The sequence below is a fragment of the Cricetulus griseus genome, chromosome 2, assembly GCF_003668045.3.
Source record: "Cricetulus griseus strain 17A/GY chromosome 2, alternate assembly CriGri-PICRH-1.0, whole genome shotgun sequence".
Lineage (NCBI taxonomy): Eukaryota > Metazoa > Chordata > Mammalia > Rodentia > Cricetidae > Cricetulus > Cricetulus griseus.
In genome coordinates this window covers 282,638,928-282,657,566 of record NC_048595.1, presented here as the reverse complement: position 1 = coordinate 282,657,566, position 18,639 = coordinate 282,638,928, and the positions used below count along the sequence as shown (strand labels likewise).

Here is an 18,639-nt window from a genome sequence, read left to right as displayed (position 1 = left end):
CTAGAGATGACGGATAAACGGGATCTTGCTGGTAGCTCTGAGATGGGAAAGGAATCATAGAATGGAAACCGGAGCTAGTATGGATCAGTCACCTTAATTTGCCTTCACAGTGGGGGAGAGTTTTTTGAGGCAATTATTTCCATGCCAGAACATGCTTTCATTCATTTGTCTGCTTATCACAACTTCTCTAATGCTCTGTATTAGCGAGTAGCCCACGTGATCCTCACAGCTCTCCCATGCAAACTAAGTGTTGATTAAATTGGCAATGATACCAACACTGGCAAACTATGGAGCGATGAACTGAGGCTGAATCACATTAATATCAGCATCCCTACACCTGAACTTGGTGCCAGGTAAATGGGAAGGTCCTGGCATTTAGACTCACTGTGATCTCTGCGGATCCTTGAATCTCATTTCTTTCCCCGTTCTCAGCCATGAACCATTAGCAAGAAACAAAAGCATTAAGAAGTAGCACAACCTGTTGCCTTCAGTTAATTTTTTATTTGAACATCAAATATGTTGAGAGGATGGTTTACAGGTGCTTGAGCATCCCACTGGATTCTTTATGGTTTCAAGGTGCAAAAGAGGCTTACAGGTGTGTTTCATTAAACAATGCAAAGCTTCGACAAAAAGGATCACATGGATAGTAGTGTGCATCAGGAGAAGAGTGTATCAGTCCATCAAACACAATTGGACATCTGTGCCTTTCCTTATAAAACAAGAACTCTACACTGAAGAATATGTAGTGCACAAAAAGAATTGTTTGTAAGCTGTAAAAGAACATAAACTGGCATAATGTCACTTATTAATTCAAGTCTCTATGACCAATGACCTCTCCGTGAATGCAAAGGGGTCCATGTTTTAGGCACCTGCTCATGGGGCTGTATGCTATTATTTCCAGGGTGCACAGCTCTGTACAAAGACGCTAAAGATGGGTTTGGAACACGGCAGCATTTACATCTCTTAAAAGTTCAGGCACATTTGGATGCAAAAGAAAGGGGGGAAAAGCGAATAGAATTTTCTCTTAAATCTCAGAAAGAAAGTGCAAAATTGAAGTGCCATAATTGAGACAACAATCACTTAGAAAACAAGTTTAAAGGACTTTAAAGGAGACCATTACTTCAATTTAAATGGAAAAATATGAAGCTAGAAATAGAGCATACTCACACTAATGAAAAGAGATATTTGGGACCACAGTTAAATTTGTTTGCTCCAGGTGAAAGGGGTACATTTTCATGGAGGTAATCTAGGAAGTACACGGTGGATGCTGGATCAACCTCCCAAGACTTGCACCCAAGAGAATATGGTTGCCTTGTGAGCTATTGTATGACTCTATTCGCCTTTCAAAGACAGGTTCGCCAAGCATATCTGACTGTGAATAGTAGACATTACTACTGTCCTAGTGATTATTCTCAGTATTCTCAGTATCCACAGTATATCTCAGAGTTGCAAAGTAGGACTAGGAAGAGATTTGTAACTGACTTCATGCAGGGATATGGGTAACCCCAAACAAATGGCTGGAGTCAGAGACCTTTTCAATGTGTGAGACTTTTAAGTGTGGACACCACAATGTGATTAAAAGGAAATTATAAGTCACTTACTTGTTCAGCCCCCCAAAGGCAAAAGATTTGTCATGGAAAATGACATGTCACCAGGGAAATCTATCAAAGATGGCACTTCCTTGGGGACTGGATTTTGTCACCTACATTTATAGGGTCTTCTCTTTGGATGACCAGAATCAAATCAATTGTCAAGCTAACCAATGGCTAAAAGAAACTCAGGCAGACCCCTTGCTGGATTATTCTTTGGATTTCACTCTGCCACACTCTTCCTCAGAATTCAAGCCAACATTTGGAAACAGCTACCAATGGAGCTTGTTATTATTTTATTACAGTGCAGACAGGAGTGAAATTCTGAAACCTGGGGCAATTCAAGGTGCCAGAATACTTTCTGCACTCTTTATCCCCCCTTTCCCCATTCTTTAAAGTCTTAGATCTATGTCCCCACTGCATTCCAACTCTCTAGCATAGCATTCAAATTTGAAATTGCCTCCAGGTGGGAAGAAAGCACAGGTATGACTACCTGGCATGTCCCCAATGCCCCAATACAGCAGCTGAAGTATGTCAGCTGCTCAAAATTGGCACTTCAGATAAGGGTAAAAAGAGTTTTCCAAACATGGTTTGAAACTCGTGGGCTAACACTTCAGCTGGCTGATGTTCTCTGCCCATTTCAAATGTGTTATCATAACATGAATACAAACACAGTAGATGGATAATGCAAACCCTCCACTAGAGTATTGTTTGGATTTAGCTGGTATTACATCATCTAAAGTCCTAGAAGTTTTTTTTATTTTTTTGTTTTTGTTTTTGTAAAAGAAAATCTCAGTATAAACATTAAAAAGAACCCACTGACCCATTAGCTACTGTCCAAAAATATTACTACTGATATTTTGGTAAAAGCAAAATTAGCTGCCCTGAATAATTTTCCTTATCAGGCATAATCTCTGCTACATAAGATTGTCTATCATTCAACATCCAACAATAGGCATACAGATTAGTGCTATTTCGTCTACTGTGGATACAAAAGTTGATATGAAATGTGATTTTCATTTAAATGAAAATCACCAGGCTTTAGATATTAATAACTGCATACATGACATGGTAGCTTGAAAAGTCCACAAAAAAACCTAAATATTTTTCCCTTGGTTTTTGCAATGTTAACCCAGTCAAATTAAAACTCAGAACAGAACTATTACATTCAATTGTCTGATAAACAAGCAATTCAATTTCAAAAAATATATTATACTATATAAGGTGCTTTTTAAACAAACACAAACAAAAGAGTTAGTTCTTAAACATATTCTTAAAGCAGATACATAAAATTGTCCCAGAATTTGATGCACAAATATGAGAAATTAAAAAAAAAAAGAAGAAAGAACAATTGGCACGCCCAGTTTCCCAGTTCTTTGGTAGTCACTTAACTGGGAGACCAGAAGTTCATGGAACCCACCATTCCAAATAGAACAGACCAAGAGAAGCCTAGCCATTCCCCTGGGCTGTTGGCTAACACATCTCATATCTATGGAGTTCAGATTGTAGGTAATGAAGTCAGGGAAGGAACCAAACTTGCGTTTTGTTTCAGAAAAGGAAACAATCCTTAGTTTCACTAGAGAGGCCCACACCCTGGGGACTGTAGATGCTGTGACTAGGGTAAGCCTTTCTTTTTATCCCCTTGGTCAAAGGACTCTCATGGCCCAAATCTGGTCTTACTCTCTGGTTTATGACGTTTAGGTACATGAGCTGTGGGGAGGCATGGGGTTTTCTTCCCAGGGCCACACCAACTGCTGTTGGGATGAGTTCTGAATAGTCAAGGACACTCTAGTCTGAGCAACTCCTCAGCAGCTTGAGTCATGGGTGCTCCAAGACCTTGCCCCCATGACTCCCCCAAGCTCCTGGAAGAATTGCAGGAACACAGGTATCTACTGTTGCCTCTTCCAATCAGGCCCAAACCTAAAATAAAGAGACAACCAGCTATCGGATCCCAGGGCAGCCCCACTGTGTATCACTGTAAAGGACAGCCCTGGGAAACTGCTACCTGTGGCAGGTGTTTCAAAACATTTCTCCCCTACTTTCTTTCTTGATCAGACTCCTTCTGAGACACAATCATTGTACATTTATTATTTGTTCTTCACCCAAGAATAAAACTAAGTAAAACAAAAGGTATCGCCAGGGTGTAGGTTAAATGTAGCTGCCCCTTGGTGACTCTACATGGGGACAATTCAGGGCAATTCACATGGAGGGGAGACAGGGAGAGTGCCCTCTACTGATGAATGCTAGACTCACCAGAACAGGTACCAAGTTGCCTTTACTGCATGTCCCAGGGGCATAAGGCCATTATAAAATGAAAATCAAATAAAATCCCAACACCCTATAGCCCTCACATTAGGGTGTTAACTGAAACTGACTTACTGGTTCCCACCAGTCATGGGAAGTAAGAATTATCTAGAGCCCATAACCTGTGTACAGTGCTCAACAGTTGATGCTTTAGAAGCCTGAAGGTGCAGTATATTAAATTGACAGGGTCTTGACAATGGGGAGGGGGACAGTCTTCCTTCCCTGCATGCATCCTGTATTCCTATAGGGGCTCAAGATTTCCCTTTAATAAAATCAAATGTTGCTATAGGAATACAAGAGGGTACGTGTAGATTAAGGAACCCAAGAGAGAGCTTTCTCCAAGGCTTCAATTAAAGGAGCCACTTCCAAGTCTTTGCTGAGGCTTGCTCTTGGAGCCATTACAAAGTGCTTATCAGAGGTGAAATGTTGACTCTCTAGGCTTGGGTCTCAACTAGTAGCTTCAATGCAGCTATCTCCATTTGGTCAAGGAACCCTCAGACTTAGTGATGTAGCAAAGGGGGAAAGAGAGCTGTTACCAAGAATTAGCCCTGGAATCCCGTTTGGCTGTTCCCAACAGAAGACACGCCACTAAGAACTGAGCAAGCAAATGAATGGCCACTCCTACTAGAAAGCCACTGGTGGTGGATGCATGCCAGAGTGTACGCAGGAGACAGGATTCTGCTAAAGTGATACATGACATGGGCAAGATGCTGCAGGGATTCTCAGAGCCTTGGGGGAGCCCGGGAGCTCTCAGATCGTGTTGGGGAAACTCTCTGCTTCTGGGGGGATGTAGTATGTTTGTAAGGAATGTGATGAAGTGGAGCTGGTGGTGGTCAGCTGGCTCTGGCTGGGCTCCTCTGGGGAGACTCCCATGCGACTGGCTGGAGCATGCAGGCGGTGAGCATCCAGCATCTCCAGCAGCAGGTCATAGAGGGGTACAACGTTCTTGCATTTCATGTTGTAGAGATGCTCCATGCCTTTGTTGCTGGGGGAGAAGGGATGCAGAGAGAAGCAGGTTAGGTCACAGCTGAACTCCAGGATGCCTAAAATTCCTAGGAGGGTGAGGTAAGAGAAACTCCAAAGCCACTTGTGAACCAGTCTTTCCACCCATTAGGGAAAAATCTTTTGGAGGCATCTGGAGATGCCGAGGGGCTTCAGAGGCTCGGGCTGGGACTCATGCTCGTGTATTTTCATTTTCTCCATCCTATAAGGGGGCACCCCAACCATACTCTTTCTCCAGCTTCTTTTGGAGAATTTTCTATGCATTTTCCTCTCTATGATAGTTAATGTTGAATGTCAGCGTGACAAGCTCTAGGTATCTGTGGATGTCTACGAGGTCATTTCTAGCTTGCCTTGATTGAGATCAGAAGACCCACCCTAACTTTAGAAGCTTCATTCTATGGGCTGGGGTCCTGGCCTACACTTTCCAATGGCCTCTGATAATATTCAGAATAAAATCAAATTTTCTATCCAGGCTTTCTGTAGACCAAATGACCTGCCTTCATCTCCCTTGCAGAGAATACCCTGTCTGTCATCCTGAACTGACTAACTCTCTGTCATTGGTCTTTGAGTTGCTCCTTAATGGAATTAAGACACACATAGACCATAGAATCCAGACATTCTGTTCCCTTTTCCTGGATGCACTTCCATGGGATCCTCAAAGGCCTCTTGTAAGCAAGAGACCTTGGTTTCCCTGTGGCAATGGTCCAGCCTCTATCTTGCAGGCTTTTCCTTCCATATTACACCATCTTCTACCGGAGCTCAGAACAGCAGCAGTAAATGCTGCTCACAAGGAACAGTGGAGAAAATAGGAAGACAGAGATGTAGGCAAATGACTTTTCTCTTTCCTCTTGTGCCTCTTTGCTCTCTCAGGCAGGTAAGCAGTGGAAGTGGGAAACCCTAGCTCTTTCATGGCTTGAACTTTTATAAGAGGTATGTACCTGGGTGTGATGGAGAACACCTGTAATCCTAGCACTTTGGAGTGGGGGAGGGTAAACTTGCAAACTCAAGGCCATCCTACATTATATGGTATTTTCCAGCCTAGCTTCAACTCTATAATGAGAATATTTTTCAAAAAAAACTAGAATAAATAGACACAGCAATGTATATTGTGTATATCATGAACGAACAGGCAGAACTAAGAGAATGTCCTTATTATACTTCTATTGGTGGTAGTAACAAGCCAGCCCAGGTTTGAGCAGTGCCACAAAACACAGGAGAACCAATAAGAACTGAGACCCAACCTCAATTGCATGTCTAAGTATTACTTTGTTTATGTTTTGCCTTTTAATTTAAAGCACTGTTGGTGTTTAGTGCCCCAGTTCTGCCATTGCTTTTCTCCTACAGTCTAATGAATCACATTTACAGACTGATGAAATCTGATATTAAATTATTTATGTTATGACCCTAACATATGGTTAGGGCCAAGCTAACAAAACAAGAATTCTATGATTCAGACTGGCTTCAGGGAGCCAATCTGCACAAAAACAGTATTTTGTATAGGGCACATGTGTATGCATGAATGTCACAAAGTAGAGAAAGGCTCAAAGCTCTCTCCATAAAATATTCACCTCTCATTTGTGTTTCATAATTACAAAGCTCTCTGCCATGCCTCCTGTGTTACACTGCCAGTAAAAAACCAGCCATATCTGGTATGTATTGCAAATATTCTTGGTGTTAACTAACTAGGCTTGCTGATACTGACAATCCAAGCACATAATGCATTGAAAAGTCACGAGTTCCTATCACTAAAAACACTCATAGGGGTCATGTGTTTTCTATAAATCCTTCAAAGAATAAGTCATCAAGTTTTCTTCAAGAGGAAACTCACTCTGTCAGCCAGGTATTTTAGTGGGTGTATGTTCTGCTGAGCCATTCTCTGTGACCCTCTCTAGGACACCATCAGAAGTGGATGAAGGCTGCAGTGTCAGGGGATAAACATTCCCCTGAATGCGATTATCTGCTTATGGTCCACTATCTAGAATTTGGGACTTACCACTTTGGTTGGCTTAGCTGATGAGACATTACCAGACATGCCTTAATCAAAGCACTGTGGTGTTCTTGCCCGAATTGGCTGGCTTTCTCCTGCCTTTGCTGATACCAGAACACATCCTAGCTAAGCTGGGGTACAAGAAGAATGGCGTACACAAAACAGAGTCACCTGGACCAATTGTAGGGCTGGGGCTTGATTCAGGCCTCCTACCTGTGTCCCACAGAGGTGAAAATAAGCGCAGCTGAGGCCCCTCCACCAGAGTCACCCAGTCAATCTGCAGCCAGCAGGGGGGCTGCCCAAACCACTTGTAGAACAGCCACTGTGTCGTGGCTTCAGTCATGAAGTGGTCCCAGGAAGATAACTAAGAGAGCTTCATCACAGGGAGTAGCACCAATGAAACAAAGGGTGACTGGCTTCTGTCACTAAGAGTTGAAGTAGGGTGATGATATGATATTGTTTGACTTCAAAGTGAGCGCTCTGGCTACTTCATAGAGGAAGCAATAGAAAAGACTGAGATTAGGAAACATGGTCTGTGGTACAGAACTGGCTGATGGTGACTTGGATTAGTTAAAGGGCAATGGAAGTAACAAGAAGGCTTTGGCAGCTACAGATGCATCGATGTTGACTTTGCATGAATTTTTTTAACCCAGAGGGTCTCTTGTTCAGTATCCCCTGGTGTGGATTAGTAGGGAGTAATGCCAGAACCATAACAGATGTGCCTGACGCCTTCAGAGATGGCTTGTTGACACCCTTTGATTGGCCTCTTCTCATCACCCAATGAGCATTGCATGCACCTCAAACCACCAGTGCATATCAGTACTCTTCCTCCAGGGTAACCTCTCTGATGCTTGAGGTTCTGTGACCCTCTTCTGTCCTCCCCTAGCCTTTTGAGCCAGACATTTTTTTTCCCTAGGGTGCTCTGCTTACTTAGTCAGTAGCCCACCCTGTGTTAGATGTCACACAGTTGGTTGGATCAGCATCTTTTTGTCTCTTCAGTGGTACCCAGAGCTGCCTCACCTCATGTGCCGGATGTGGGAAAGAATGAGGAGGAGCTGGGCCAGACGACGATGCTGCTGCTGCAGTGTCAGGCCAGCTTTGGCCATCAGGTGGATCAAAGTGTCTGTAATCTTATCCAGGACCCGGTGGATGTGGTCCTTCTCTTCCAGAGACTTCAAGGTGCTGGACAGAAATGTGTACACTCCTGAACATAGAGAGAAAGAGAGTCAAAGAGGATACAGCCCAAGAGACAGAAGCATCCCTGGGATGCCACGCGGAGCTGTGAGCTTCTTCTGACAGATGTACAACAATGAGGATCCAGAGGACAGGCTTGACACCAAGAGATAGTGTGGCATTCTTAATGAGAGTGCACATCTTCCAGCCTCAAGATGCCTCATGAGTCTAACCAAGATCCTCCAAGAAGGATAAAACCTTGCAACTGTAATGGGAACATTGGCCATCTCTTCTTGGGAAGATCTAACGTCAACATGAACTGTTAATTCAGTGCTTACCATGACTTCAAGGGGAAATCATCATTGCTTCTTTAGGGGGACAGAGAGATGTGCTGCCTACTAAGGGAACACAAGTGGTATACCGGGGTTCTTAGGCTACACTTTGAAGGTCAACTCCACTTTTGGTAATGATGGGCAGACCATCCTCCAGAAAATACAGGACACCACTTACAAGCTTCACTTGTAAGGAGTTTTGAGTAGTCTGGCTAAGTGATTACAAGGTAATTTCTTGAGGTAGAGGTTATTTTGCCTCTGCTTTTGGCAAAGTTTTGAGTCTACACAAATTTTAGTCTTGATTGCACATGTATGACACGGGTATGTTCAGAGGACTTTGGGACCAGCTGTTTCTTTTGCCAGCAAAATGTTTCTTCTCTTGACTTTCTATTGTCTCTGCAAAAGGTAGGCTGGACAGAGAGAGACCTTTATAATGTTCTGTTCCTATGGCCAGCACAGTTCCAAGCTAGGCAATCAGAGCTAATTAGGGGGAGGAGATGCTTAATGGGATCCTTCCTATACAGGGTGCTTAACCGCTCTCTTCTGGCCTGCAGAGCCCTATTTGTAAAAGAAACCCAGCAACAACAGGCAGAAGAAAGAGCTAAATATATGGGGGGGTAAAGAAAGAAGAAAGAAGTGAGGGGAGGATGAATGGAGAGAGGAAGGCAGGCAGGAATGGAGAGATGGTGAAGAGAGAAGGAGTAAGAGAATGAGGAAATGAGGAGAGCTTGGGAGAAGACAGCAAGGTGAGCAATGAAATTAGAGACAGGTGAGAGAAAGGAGAGTGGAGAGGAGAAAGAGAAGGAGGGAGAGGAGAGGGGGTGAGTGAGAAGGAGGATGGGTAAGAGGAAGGAGGGGGAGGAGGAGAAGTGAGAGAAGGAGGAGGAATGGGAGGAGGAGGGAGAGGACCTTCAATCACAGATCCTCCCTGTGTCTATTCCTTTTGCCCTTGGATCTCTCACAGCGAACCCCCTAATAGGTGAGACTACAGCTTCACTCCTTCCTTAAGATCACGTGAGCTGGGTTTCTGCCATTTGCAGTGGGAAGAATGAAGAGGAATGGAGCAGACTGTGAGATCAGCCTGGGCACAAGGGCAAGAGAAGGGAGAAGGAGGTGAGGATTGCTGAGAACCAAGAGAAGGCAGGATGCAGCTGCATGTTCTTGGCTTTTCTCTCAACTCTGCCTCCCCAGTGGAAATTGGCTCCTCCAGTCTAACACTAAACACACACCCTTTTGGGGTGCAGGTAACACCGGATTACCACTTGGGGTTCTGATAATGCAGCGTCAGGGTTTTGTTCTCTCTCTGCTCACCCCACAGAACAGTTCATAACTATGTCTTCTCCTCCTGCTCAGGCACACCAGTACCTTCACATGGGAGGCTCCAGAGTGTTAGCACCCACTGATTTGAACCCTGGTGCTGTGACAAGTGACAGCCACACTGCAGCCTGTGGGGTGAAAATGAAGAAAACACCGACACTGAGGAACTCAGAGTAAACAGTTGTAATCGCCTAGAGTAGAAAATGGCCGTGTTTAAACCAAACAAAACAACAGAACAAGACTGTCCCTACTCTTGGCTGGTGTGGACCTCAGGGGAATCACACAGCTTCTGGCACTAGCAGGCTCATTGATCCCCAGCAGATACTACAAAAGAATCCCAAGAATTCAAGATATGGCTGATAGACTGTAAGGACACTACTAACCTTTATCTTTCTGATCCGTTGTCTCCTTAAATGCCTATGTGTTCTCCTTTATCTTGGTGGATTAGCTCCAACTATTGAGTGTACTCCCTGTTTTCTGACTGTTGAATACTGGACACTCACCTATGGTTTGAACCCCTCACTATCTACATTTTAATGTTATCTCCCTCTTGTCCTTTAAACACAAAAATCCAAGAGTTCATTTCTTTAACAGGTAAGTTTTATGTTATAAAGAAAACGGATGGTTCCAAGGGGTGCTTTTTAAAATTATGAAGGTGAAAAGGATTAAACAGATACAAAAGCTGGAGAAGCTTTGGAAATCATTTAAATGATATGTATATCAACATACTTTCACTAACAGCATCATCATGGGCTAGTCAGGTTAGATTGAAGAGTCCATTGTTTTCGATTCATCCTGTTACCTAATATGACTTAGTTCAACTTGGCTGAGTTACTGATGACAGATCATACATTGCTCTCAAATCGTTGCATGGGTGAGACTTGCATTAAATACTCACACAAGGAAGTACTGCTCAAGTCTCTGGTTTGTGTTGGGGACATCTGACCCTTCTATTAGTGACACTCGTTAATTCTTTTCAGTGCTGGGGACCATGCCTAGAGACCTGTGTCTACTACGGAGTTTCCCCCAAGTCTGTAGCCCATTATCTCTTTTTAATTTAATTTTCAGCTTATTTGATCTTTATATAAAGAAGGTAAAATTTAATAACATGTGATTGTAGAGTGTTGACAAATGTTCCAGTTTATAAAGCTATCATTCAGATCAAAATCTAAAACATCTCAGCCTCCCCCAGAAAATACTTTTTGCACTTTTCCAGGCAAATGAAGTCACTTGCTCTTACCCAGAACACCTACTCTTCTGCTCGTGCCAATAATCACCCTTCTACACGAGGGTGCATGAGAGTGCTGCCCAGCATTTTGATGGTCTGATTTACACTCTTGTCATTTTCCAAGTTGCCACCAGGTCAATATCGTGAATTGCTTCTGGTGGACGCTGTGGTGGCCCCACACCCCTAGAACATGAAATTAACAACATTCTGCACTTCATTAGGTCTTACCTTTTCCTCAATGCACTATAATGTGTAACATTTGGAACATAGTTCTTCAGAAAGCCACAGACAAACCATGAGGGTTGACACTTGACAGGAAACCAGGGTGCATTTTAGAGTTTACCCAAACTTTGTTCTTGTTCACAAGTTAATAGAGTTCTTAAGAAATCACTATTTGAACATCTTAAGAATTCTTTCATGCACAAAAAAAGAGTATGTTTCACGAACTTTTTTTTTTTTTTTTTTTTTTTTTGAGACAGGGCTTCTCTGTGTATCTTTGCCTCTCCTGGAACTCACTCTGTAGACCAGACTGGTCTTGAACATATTGAGATCCACCAACCCCTATCTCCTGAGTGCTGTGATTAAAGGTGTGCACCACCATGCACAGCCACACTCATCATTTTTAAGGAATAAAAATTGAATACATTGCCTGAGAAACGGGCATTAGCAGAGGCTCTGTAGCAGGTATTGTATACTTCTTTATTATATCTCTCTCCTAATTCCTAGGCATTGCTATTGTTAAAATTTTACTTTAAATGTTTTTCCCCTTCAGCATTACTGTAATATGTATTCATGAACTATAAATCTATTAAGTTATATGCACATATATAGTTACATATGCATGTTATTTCCTAAAACAATTGTTCTATACTTCTGCAGTGTGATTTACCAACCGTACATTTTTAAGATTTGCTTTGTAAAGATAAGGACATTACTGGGTTATGTCCTGCCTCACTTCCATGTGGACTGGTAACACAGAAAGAGTGAGTCCATCAGAAAATGAAGCGAGTGTCCAGTGGCCATGGCGTTGGCTTGGAAACTGCAGGTGGCATGGAGGTGTGCCTTGGTGGACAGGGATTGCCTTGAGCTCTCCGTGGCTCTGCCTCTAAGGCTGACACTGTGTGCCATGGCCCACATCACTGTCTGGTCTCCTGGAAGCCTTACCTCAGTCTACATGTCCTGGGAACCTGCTCAGCCCCAGAAGCTGTGTTAGTCCAAACTGAGTGATGAAATTTCAACCCACTTCTTTTACTTTTATGACCCAGGATGCTGGTTTTATTCAACAGTAACCTTTCTTGCTCAAGAAAACCTCAGAACCCAACATCTATTAGCTTGGGGGCTCTTGCCAAGGGAGTTAGACCCCACATGTTGCTTCTCTCCCACTGTGCACCCAGTGACAACACACTTGTGCTGAACTTCAGCAAACGGCCAACACAGTTTGGTGTTTTGTTTTGCTCTTTCAATGCAGGAAAAAGACATGATTCTCCAACTCAGCAAGCCAGGTTTTCTTTTGGGCCTCCAAGTCTGGCTTCTTCACAGTACACATGCTGGCCCAGGTTCCTTCACCCAGCAAGCACCTGTTGAGAACTTCCTGTATATGTCACTATATGTTAGCTGACAGGGATTCCAAGCTTTCTTTCCTTCAAATAGTTAATATTTGAAGAGAAGATACTGCCCGTGGAGAGAGAATTTTCTTAACACAAACTGCCAGGATGTTGGACATTTCTCAGAGCAAGCCTGTTTTTCTAGTCCTGCTTTGGCACTGGCTCAGCTTATCACCTCAGCCTTGTCAGCATGCACTTCCTAGCTGTGCAAATAGACTTCAAAATAAAAATGCAGTCTTGTCTAAATGCCAGTGATTGACAACAATCGCCATCATTCTTTTGGACTTTTCCTGGCAAAATACAACTCTGTGCTTGCTGCTTATTGCCCTTAAGGATCTGTTTGAGAAAGAAAAGCCACCCAGAGTCCCAGAATACTCCAGGTGCTCTGGCAACCACTGTCAATGAGCACGAGCACAACACAGCTCCTGGTTTGTCTGTGTTGTACTATAGACAGCCCTCGGCTACTTCCAGAAGCCAGGGGCCAGTGTGCCAATCATAAGAACCTTCAGAAAGTCTCAACCAGGCTAGGCTTTAGTCACTTTGCAGGCTATGCCAAACCCCAGAGATGCAGGGGAGGGTCTGTCTTGAGGCATAGTTGACAGACCTGAACATATTCTGGTTATGTTGCCACCACTGGGAAAGATAGGAAGACTCTGCAGGAAATGTGACCATAGGAAAGAATGACAGAGAAGCCACAAAGATACCCTCAAATGTAAGGTAGGTGTGTGTGTGTGTGTGTGTGTGTGTGTGTGTGTGTGTGTGTGTGTCTAACTTTGGGTATCACACATGTTAGGCAAACACTGCTCCTGAACTGCATCTCAACCTTCCAGCTTAGCATTTTTTTTTTCTTGAGACAGGACTTTACCCAGCTGCCCAGACTAGCCTCAGATTTACTCTGATATCTAGACAAGCTTTAAACTTGGGGGCCTCCTGATTCAAACTTCTGAGTAGCTAGATTATAGGACTACACTACCAGGACTTGCTAGAGATCTTGACATAATCACTTTTTCTCAGGCTCACATGACCTCAACTATCCCCTCGGTCTACTACAACACTCTTTCAATTTATGCCTCACAAAGTGGGAATACCCTCCCATTTTCATTCCACCCAGTGGACTCTTCTAGAAGTCATAGGAATACTGAAGCACACCCAACCCTGGACATACCCAAGAGCAAGCTTAGGCAGTCCCTGGGCTCCTGGCCTGCCCCAACATTAACTTCCACTGGGGAATCTCATCTGACTGCTAGCAAGAAGAATGCTGAGACCTTGGGTTTACCAGCTGCTGGAGGACAAATTCTTCCAGCAAGGGAATCTTATTTGTTTACTTTTTTTCCAAAAGGAATAATGTAGTAGCTGACCTTGGGAAGGTTCTTCAATCTACAGCAACTTTAAGAAAAAAAAAAAAAAAGAGCAGGGATGATTCGAGAGGAAAAGACGGTGAAGACTATTAGGCGCAGAGTTGTAAGTCACCTGGACCAGGGCTGCCACTCAGCTTGGATCAAGAGGAAATCACAGTGTTCATGGAAGACTACGTGATGCAGATTTCCTGCAGAGAAGTGTCTCTACAGCCAATGTCTTTTCTCAGAAATGCCTTGGAGGCAGACCATGATGTCAACAATCCCGGCTGGCTCTCTGCTTCTCCTATGATTGCCACTCTGACTAGGAATCGTACTATTCCTGATGGAGTCTTTAGTCAGTGTGGTGGTTTAAATAGGTGTTCCCGAGAAAGTCTCAGGCATTTGAATACTTGGTCCCTAGTTGGTAGCCCTGTTTAGGGGAGGCTGAGGAGGTGTTGTCTTGCTGGAGGAATTATGTCACTGGGTGTGGACTTTGAGATCTCAAAAAACCATGTGTGGTATCAAGTGCACTCTCCCTGATTCCTATTTGTGGTTGAGATGTGAGCTCTCAGCTGTTGCTCCAGGCACCATGGTTGCTGCCTGCTGTCTCCATCACCATGGACCCTAACCATCTGGAACCACAAGCCCCAAATCAACTGTTCTATAAGTTGCCTTGGTCTTGCTGTTTTGTTATAGCAACAGAAAGGAAGCTAATACAGACAGCTGTACTTGAAAGCAGTATGGTTGCTGCTGTTATAGCAGGAAGGGCTATTCTAGATGTTCTTCAAAGTACAGGTCAGTCCCAGGCAATAATTTCCTCTTATAAGCTGTACATCTCTGGAAAGACTTGTTGAATGAATATACTATAAATATAAATTTGAAGTAAAATGCTTTGAAAAGACAGCTGAGGCTCACTGACAGAACACTTAACAGCCATGTTCAGGACATTCAATTTGACTCTCAGTTTTACACACACACACACACACACACACACACACACACACACACACACCCCTACACGAACACCCATGCATATACATGTGCATTCCTGAACCTGTTTTAACTGCCTTCACAGGGCTGCATCCAAAAGATGTACTATGCTGGTACGTTTATAGGAAGGGAAGCTTAGACTGAACACATTTTTTAAAGTTATTAAGAGCTTCCTTAATGAGGAAGGGACTCATAAAAACCCACCCTTAGCTGAGGAACTAGTGGTAGTTTGTAGCTGCTGGTGATAGCAGGAGTAGCCAGTTTACTTCAGTGGTGTAGCTCTGAGTAAGCAGCCCATGTTCCAGTAAATAACCCCATACCCATGCCCACAAAATCAACCCCAATTAATCATTTGGGTCATTAAAATGACATTAAAGTAAGAGGGGGACTGTTGGGAAAAAGAAGATATTGAGAGGAATGGAAAGAGAATATGAAGAGGTGATGGGGCTTGAATGTGATCCAAATACATTGTCTACATGTGTAAAATTTTCAGAGAATGAATTTAAAATATTTAATTCTTGGTTGTGAGCCTAGCCTTTAACGGCTGAGCCATCTCTCCAGCCCTAAAATATTTAATTCTTAAAAGGAGTATTTGATGCACATTTTCAACTGGGAGTACCATGAAAGCTCCACAGCTGTGCATTTACTTGAAGTTATTTCAGTGCCATTGAGCAGGTACTACAGACACAACAGAATTGGTTGTATAGATGTATAGAGGAGATGGTTTTTTGTTTGTTTGTTTGTTTGTTTTTTCTTTTCTTTTCTTTCTTTCTTTCTTTCTTTTTTTTTTTTTTTTTTTTTTGGTTTTTCGAGACAGGGTTTCTCTGTGTAGCTTTGGATCCTATCCTGGCACTCACTCTGTAGACCAGGCTGGCCTCAAACTCACAAAGATCTGCCTGCCTTTGCCTCCCGAGTGCTGGGATTAAAGACATGTGCCACCAGTGCCGAGCATAGAAGAGATATTGACTTTTCTAAAGAAAACCAGAGCCGATGATTATGGCATACAACACATAGATAAAATAGTGTGTTCTTGCCTCCTATACATTCTTAAATAATTTTTGTAAGATTGGAAAAAATCCATTTCACGAACAGTATATACTGAAGATCTGGGGGTTCTTGTCTTTATGTTTTACACTGGCTCTGTCTCCTCCTAAGTTCTTCAGAGCAGTGTTGCTGTTTAGCTGTTTTCTCTTTCCACTCCATCATCTCTGCTCCATTGCTGATCCATAGGATCTACTCTCTAAAGCCCTTTGAAGTTTGAGAAACTGATTGCCTGTGCTGTGGTGGGACATTAGGATACCTATGCCTATTGTTTCCTGGCACTTACCTTCTATCCTAATAAAAACAGTCACCTTGACAAGGTATCTTTCGTGCAGCCTCAGATGGGTTGAAAAACTGTTTCTTCATCATCTTTTTTTCTTTCGTGTAAAACAATCTTGTGTTTTTTATAAAGCATTATTACTACATTGATTTGTTTCCCTCATCTTACAATGTGCAAATAGGCTTTGCTTGACCCTTCAGAGTCCTATCCTGGTATCCATATCTAGTTCTGATTTATCATGCCCCGTATTTCTTTGGTAGAAAGCTTCAGATTATGTTTATATTCAAATATTTCTCATGATGACCATAGCTAAGCACTTAAAAAATAAAACTTTTGCCAATCCTTGTATATCTGCCCTGGAGTGTATGGCTATAGAATTTTATTTTAAGTGATGTTAGCATGATTCTTCCTTTGTATAGATTATGAAAACACACCGATTTATCTTTAAAATATGAATATCGTGGTATCTCCTATGAAGTTTTACAAGAGGCAACAACTGCCCAGGCTCCATCAAAGTCTGGTAATTTTGAGCCAAGGGTGGAGTGTGCTTCAACAAAACTCTGCATTGGTAACTCATGCACAGCCAGAATGATGAATCATATGACTGCCTTGAATTTTACATCTTGTGACCACCAAAAAGCAAAATCTTAACAATATGGACAGTGAAGAGTGTCCTATCATCACACTCCAACTCTAAAGGGTGTCTTCTCTGTGGGTTTCCTTGGCAAGGTGCACTCTCCCTCTCCTTTCCCATCTTTCCAGTCATGGCTGTTAGACTAGAGCTTAGGAAACATCTCATTTAAGTGACGGAGTCTTCATTTTTTCAGAGTCCCTGAAAGACCACAAAACAAAAGACTACAAAACTGAACTGAACACTGTTCTCACACCACAGCCACCAGCACAGCCCATTTCTCTGACTCTTAAAGGTGTGGAGGTTTCTCCTCACTAGCAATCAAGAAGTTTCCCAGCAGACACCACTTCATGTCATCTAATGTAACTCCTTCCTAACACCTTCCTTCTGGAGATCTCAAAATATTCTATGGGGAAGGGCTCAGTCCCCAGAACTGTGTCTCACAAGTGTCACTTGCCAGTTCCGGTTTGTTTTACCCATGCTCTCATAAACTAGCCAACAGTTGGGGCTCTCACAAGCCCCTCCTTGCTTAGGTTTGATTAATAACCTCAAGTGCCCATGCAACTCAGGAAAATGATAATTTCTGTTTCTTACAAAGGACATGATGGGAGACACAGATAAGAGATGCCTGGACTAAGGGAGACAGTGATGCTTTCATGACCCATGGGAGAGCATTGTACCCTCCACACCTACTCATTCTCAGATGTTATAAACCTAGCCTCTGGGATTTGGGGGGTGCTTTGCTATTCAAGAATGATAGACTAAATCATTGACCACTGATGACCAAATAGACCCTCAATTCTAACCATGCATTGATCATTCCAGGGACAACCACATCCTGATGCCACCAAGGGGCTGCATCGAAGAAAGACTGTCATTTTGGCATTTTCAAAGGCTTTAAGAGTTTCATGCCGGGAAATACAGAAAGACAGACAGATGTACAGACACATGTACATAGTTCACAGTATCTCAAACATGAACCTGTTAGTGAACTTGGCATTATTATACACACCTGCATGTTTGAGTCACTACACGGTGTGGGGTGTCTCTGTTACAGCAAGTGCCCCATTCCAACATAATTCAAAAAGCATTTTCCACTTACTTGTGGTTAAACAAGCACATTGAAGGAGGGACAGCATCTGGAGAGTATTCACTGTACCTCCTATCATTGACATTTTCTACATTTTAAGCCCCTAGGAAGAATGATTTACTTAGAATCCTTTTTCTTCCCAAATGCCAATATTGCTATTCTTTGTAACAGAAGCCACAATTTTGGTTCTAGAAACATTTAGTCATCCCCCGTCATGTTAACTATTCATTCTGAGCCCTGACATACTTCATAGCAGCCAGTGTGTTCAAAGAACAAATTGAAGTGGAAAGAGCAAGCCCAGGACATTGAAATGCTTTGTTTGTTATGAGTCAAAGACACAGCACTACCGAGGACTTCAAAGGGATCATTTTATGTCATTCAGGAACTTAATGATCATTTTTCGGGCTTAGCAAAATAGAATATTGCTCTGGGAAATATGTGTTCACTGATTGGGGAATGTCTATCCTTTTCCAGATCAGCAGTTATTTACCTGCCAGGTGAAGAACATTCTCAGGACCCAGTCTTTGTGAACATTCATACCATTACGCTAGTGCATATCACATGACACGTGTGGGCAACAGCCCTTCTGTGTGAAGTCTCAGAGGGAGTGATAACTGAAAATGCATGTCCCTGCCAGAACACAACACAGGAACAGGTGGTCCTGTTCACTTGGGACTCCTCTACCCCTACAAGTGTGTTCTTGGCACCAACAACCATTAACTCATACAGGCCTG

At 42.9% G+C, this 18,639-nt stretch overlaps 1 protein-coding gene across 3 annotated transcripts in view; it reads right to left on the bottom strand.

The window, feature by feature from the left end:
- Window positions 1–481: 481 nt before the first annotated feature.
- Window positions 482–18,639, bottom strand: part of Esr1 (estrogen receptor 1) — a 365,575-nt gene continuing 347,417 nt past the window's right edge. For all 3 annotated transcript variants that reach the window (XM_027401019.2, XM_027401017.2, XM_035440410.1), the window contains 2 exons: window positions 7,903–8,086; window positions 482–4,878 (listed from right to left, as the gene is read on the bottom strand). In XM_027401019.2, coding sequence (XP_027256820.1) covers window positions 4,644–4,878; window positions 7,903–8,086 — 419 coding nt within the window. In that variant the 3' untranslated portion in view covers window positions 482–4,643. The remainder of the gene's footprint in view (window positions 4,879–7,902; window positions 8,087–18,639) is intronic.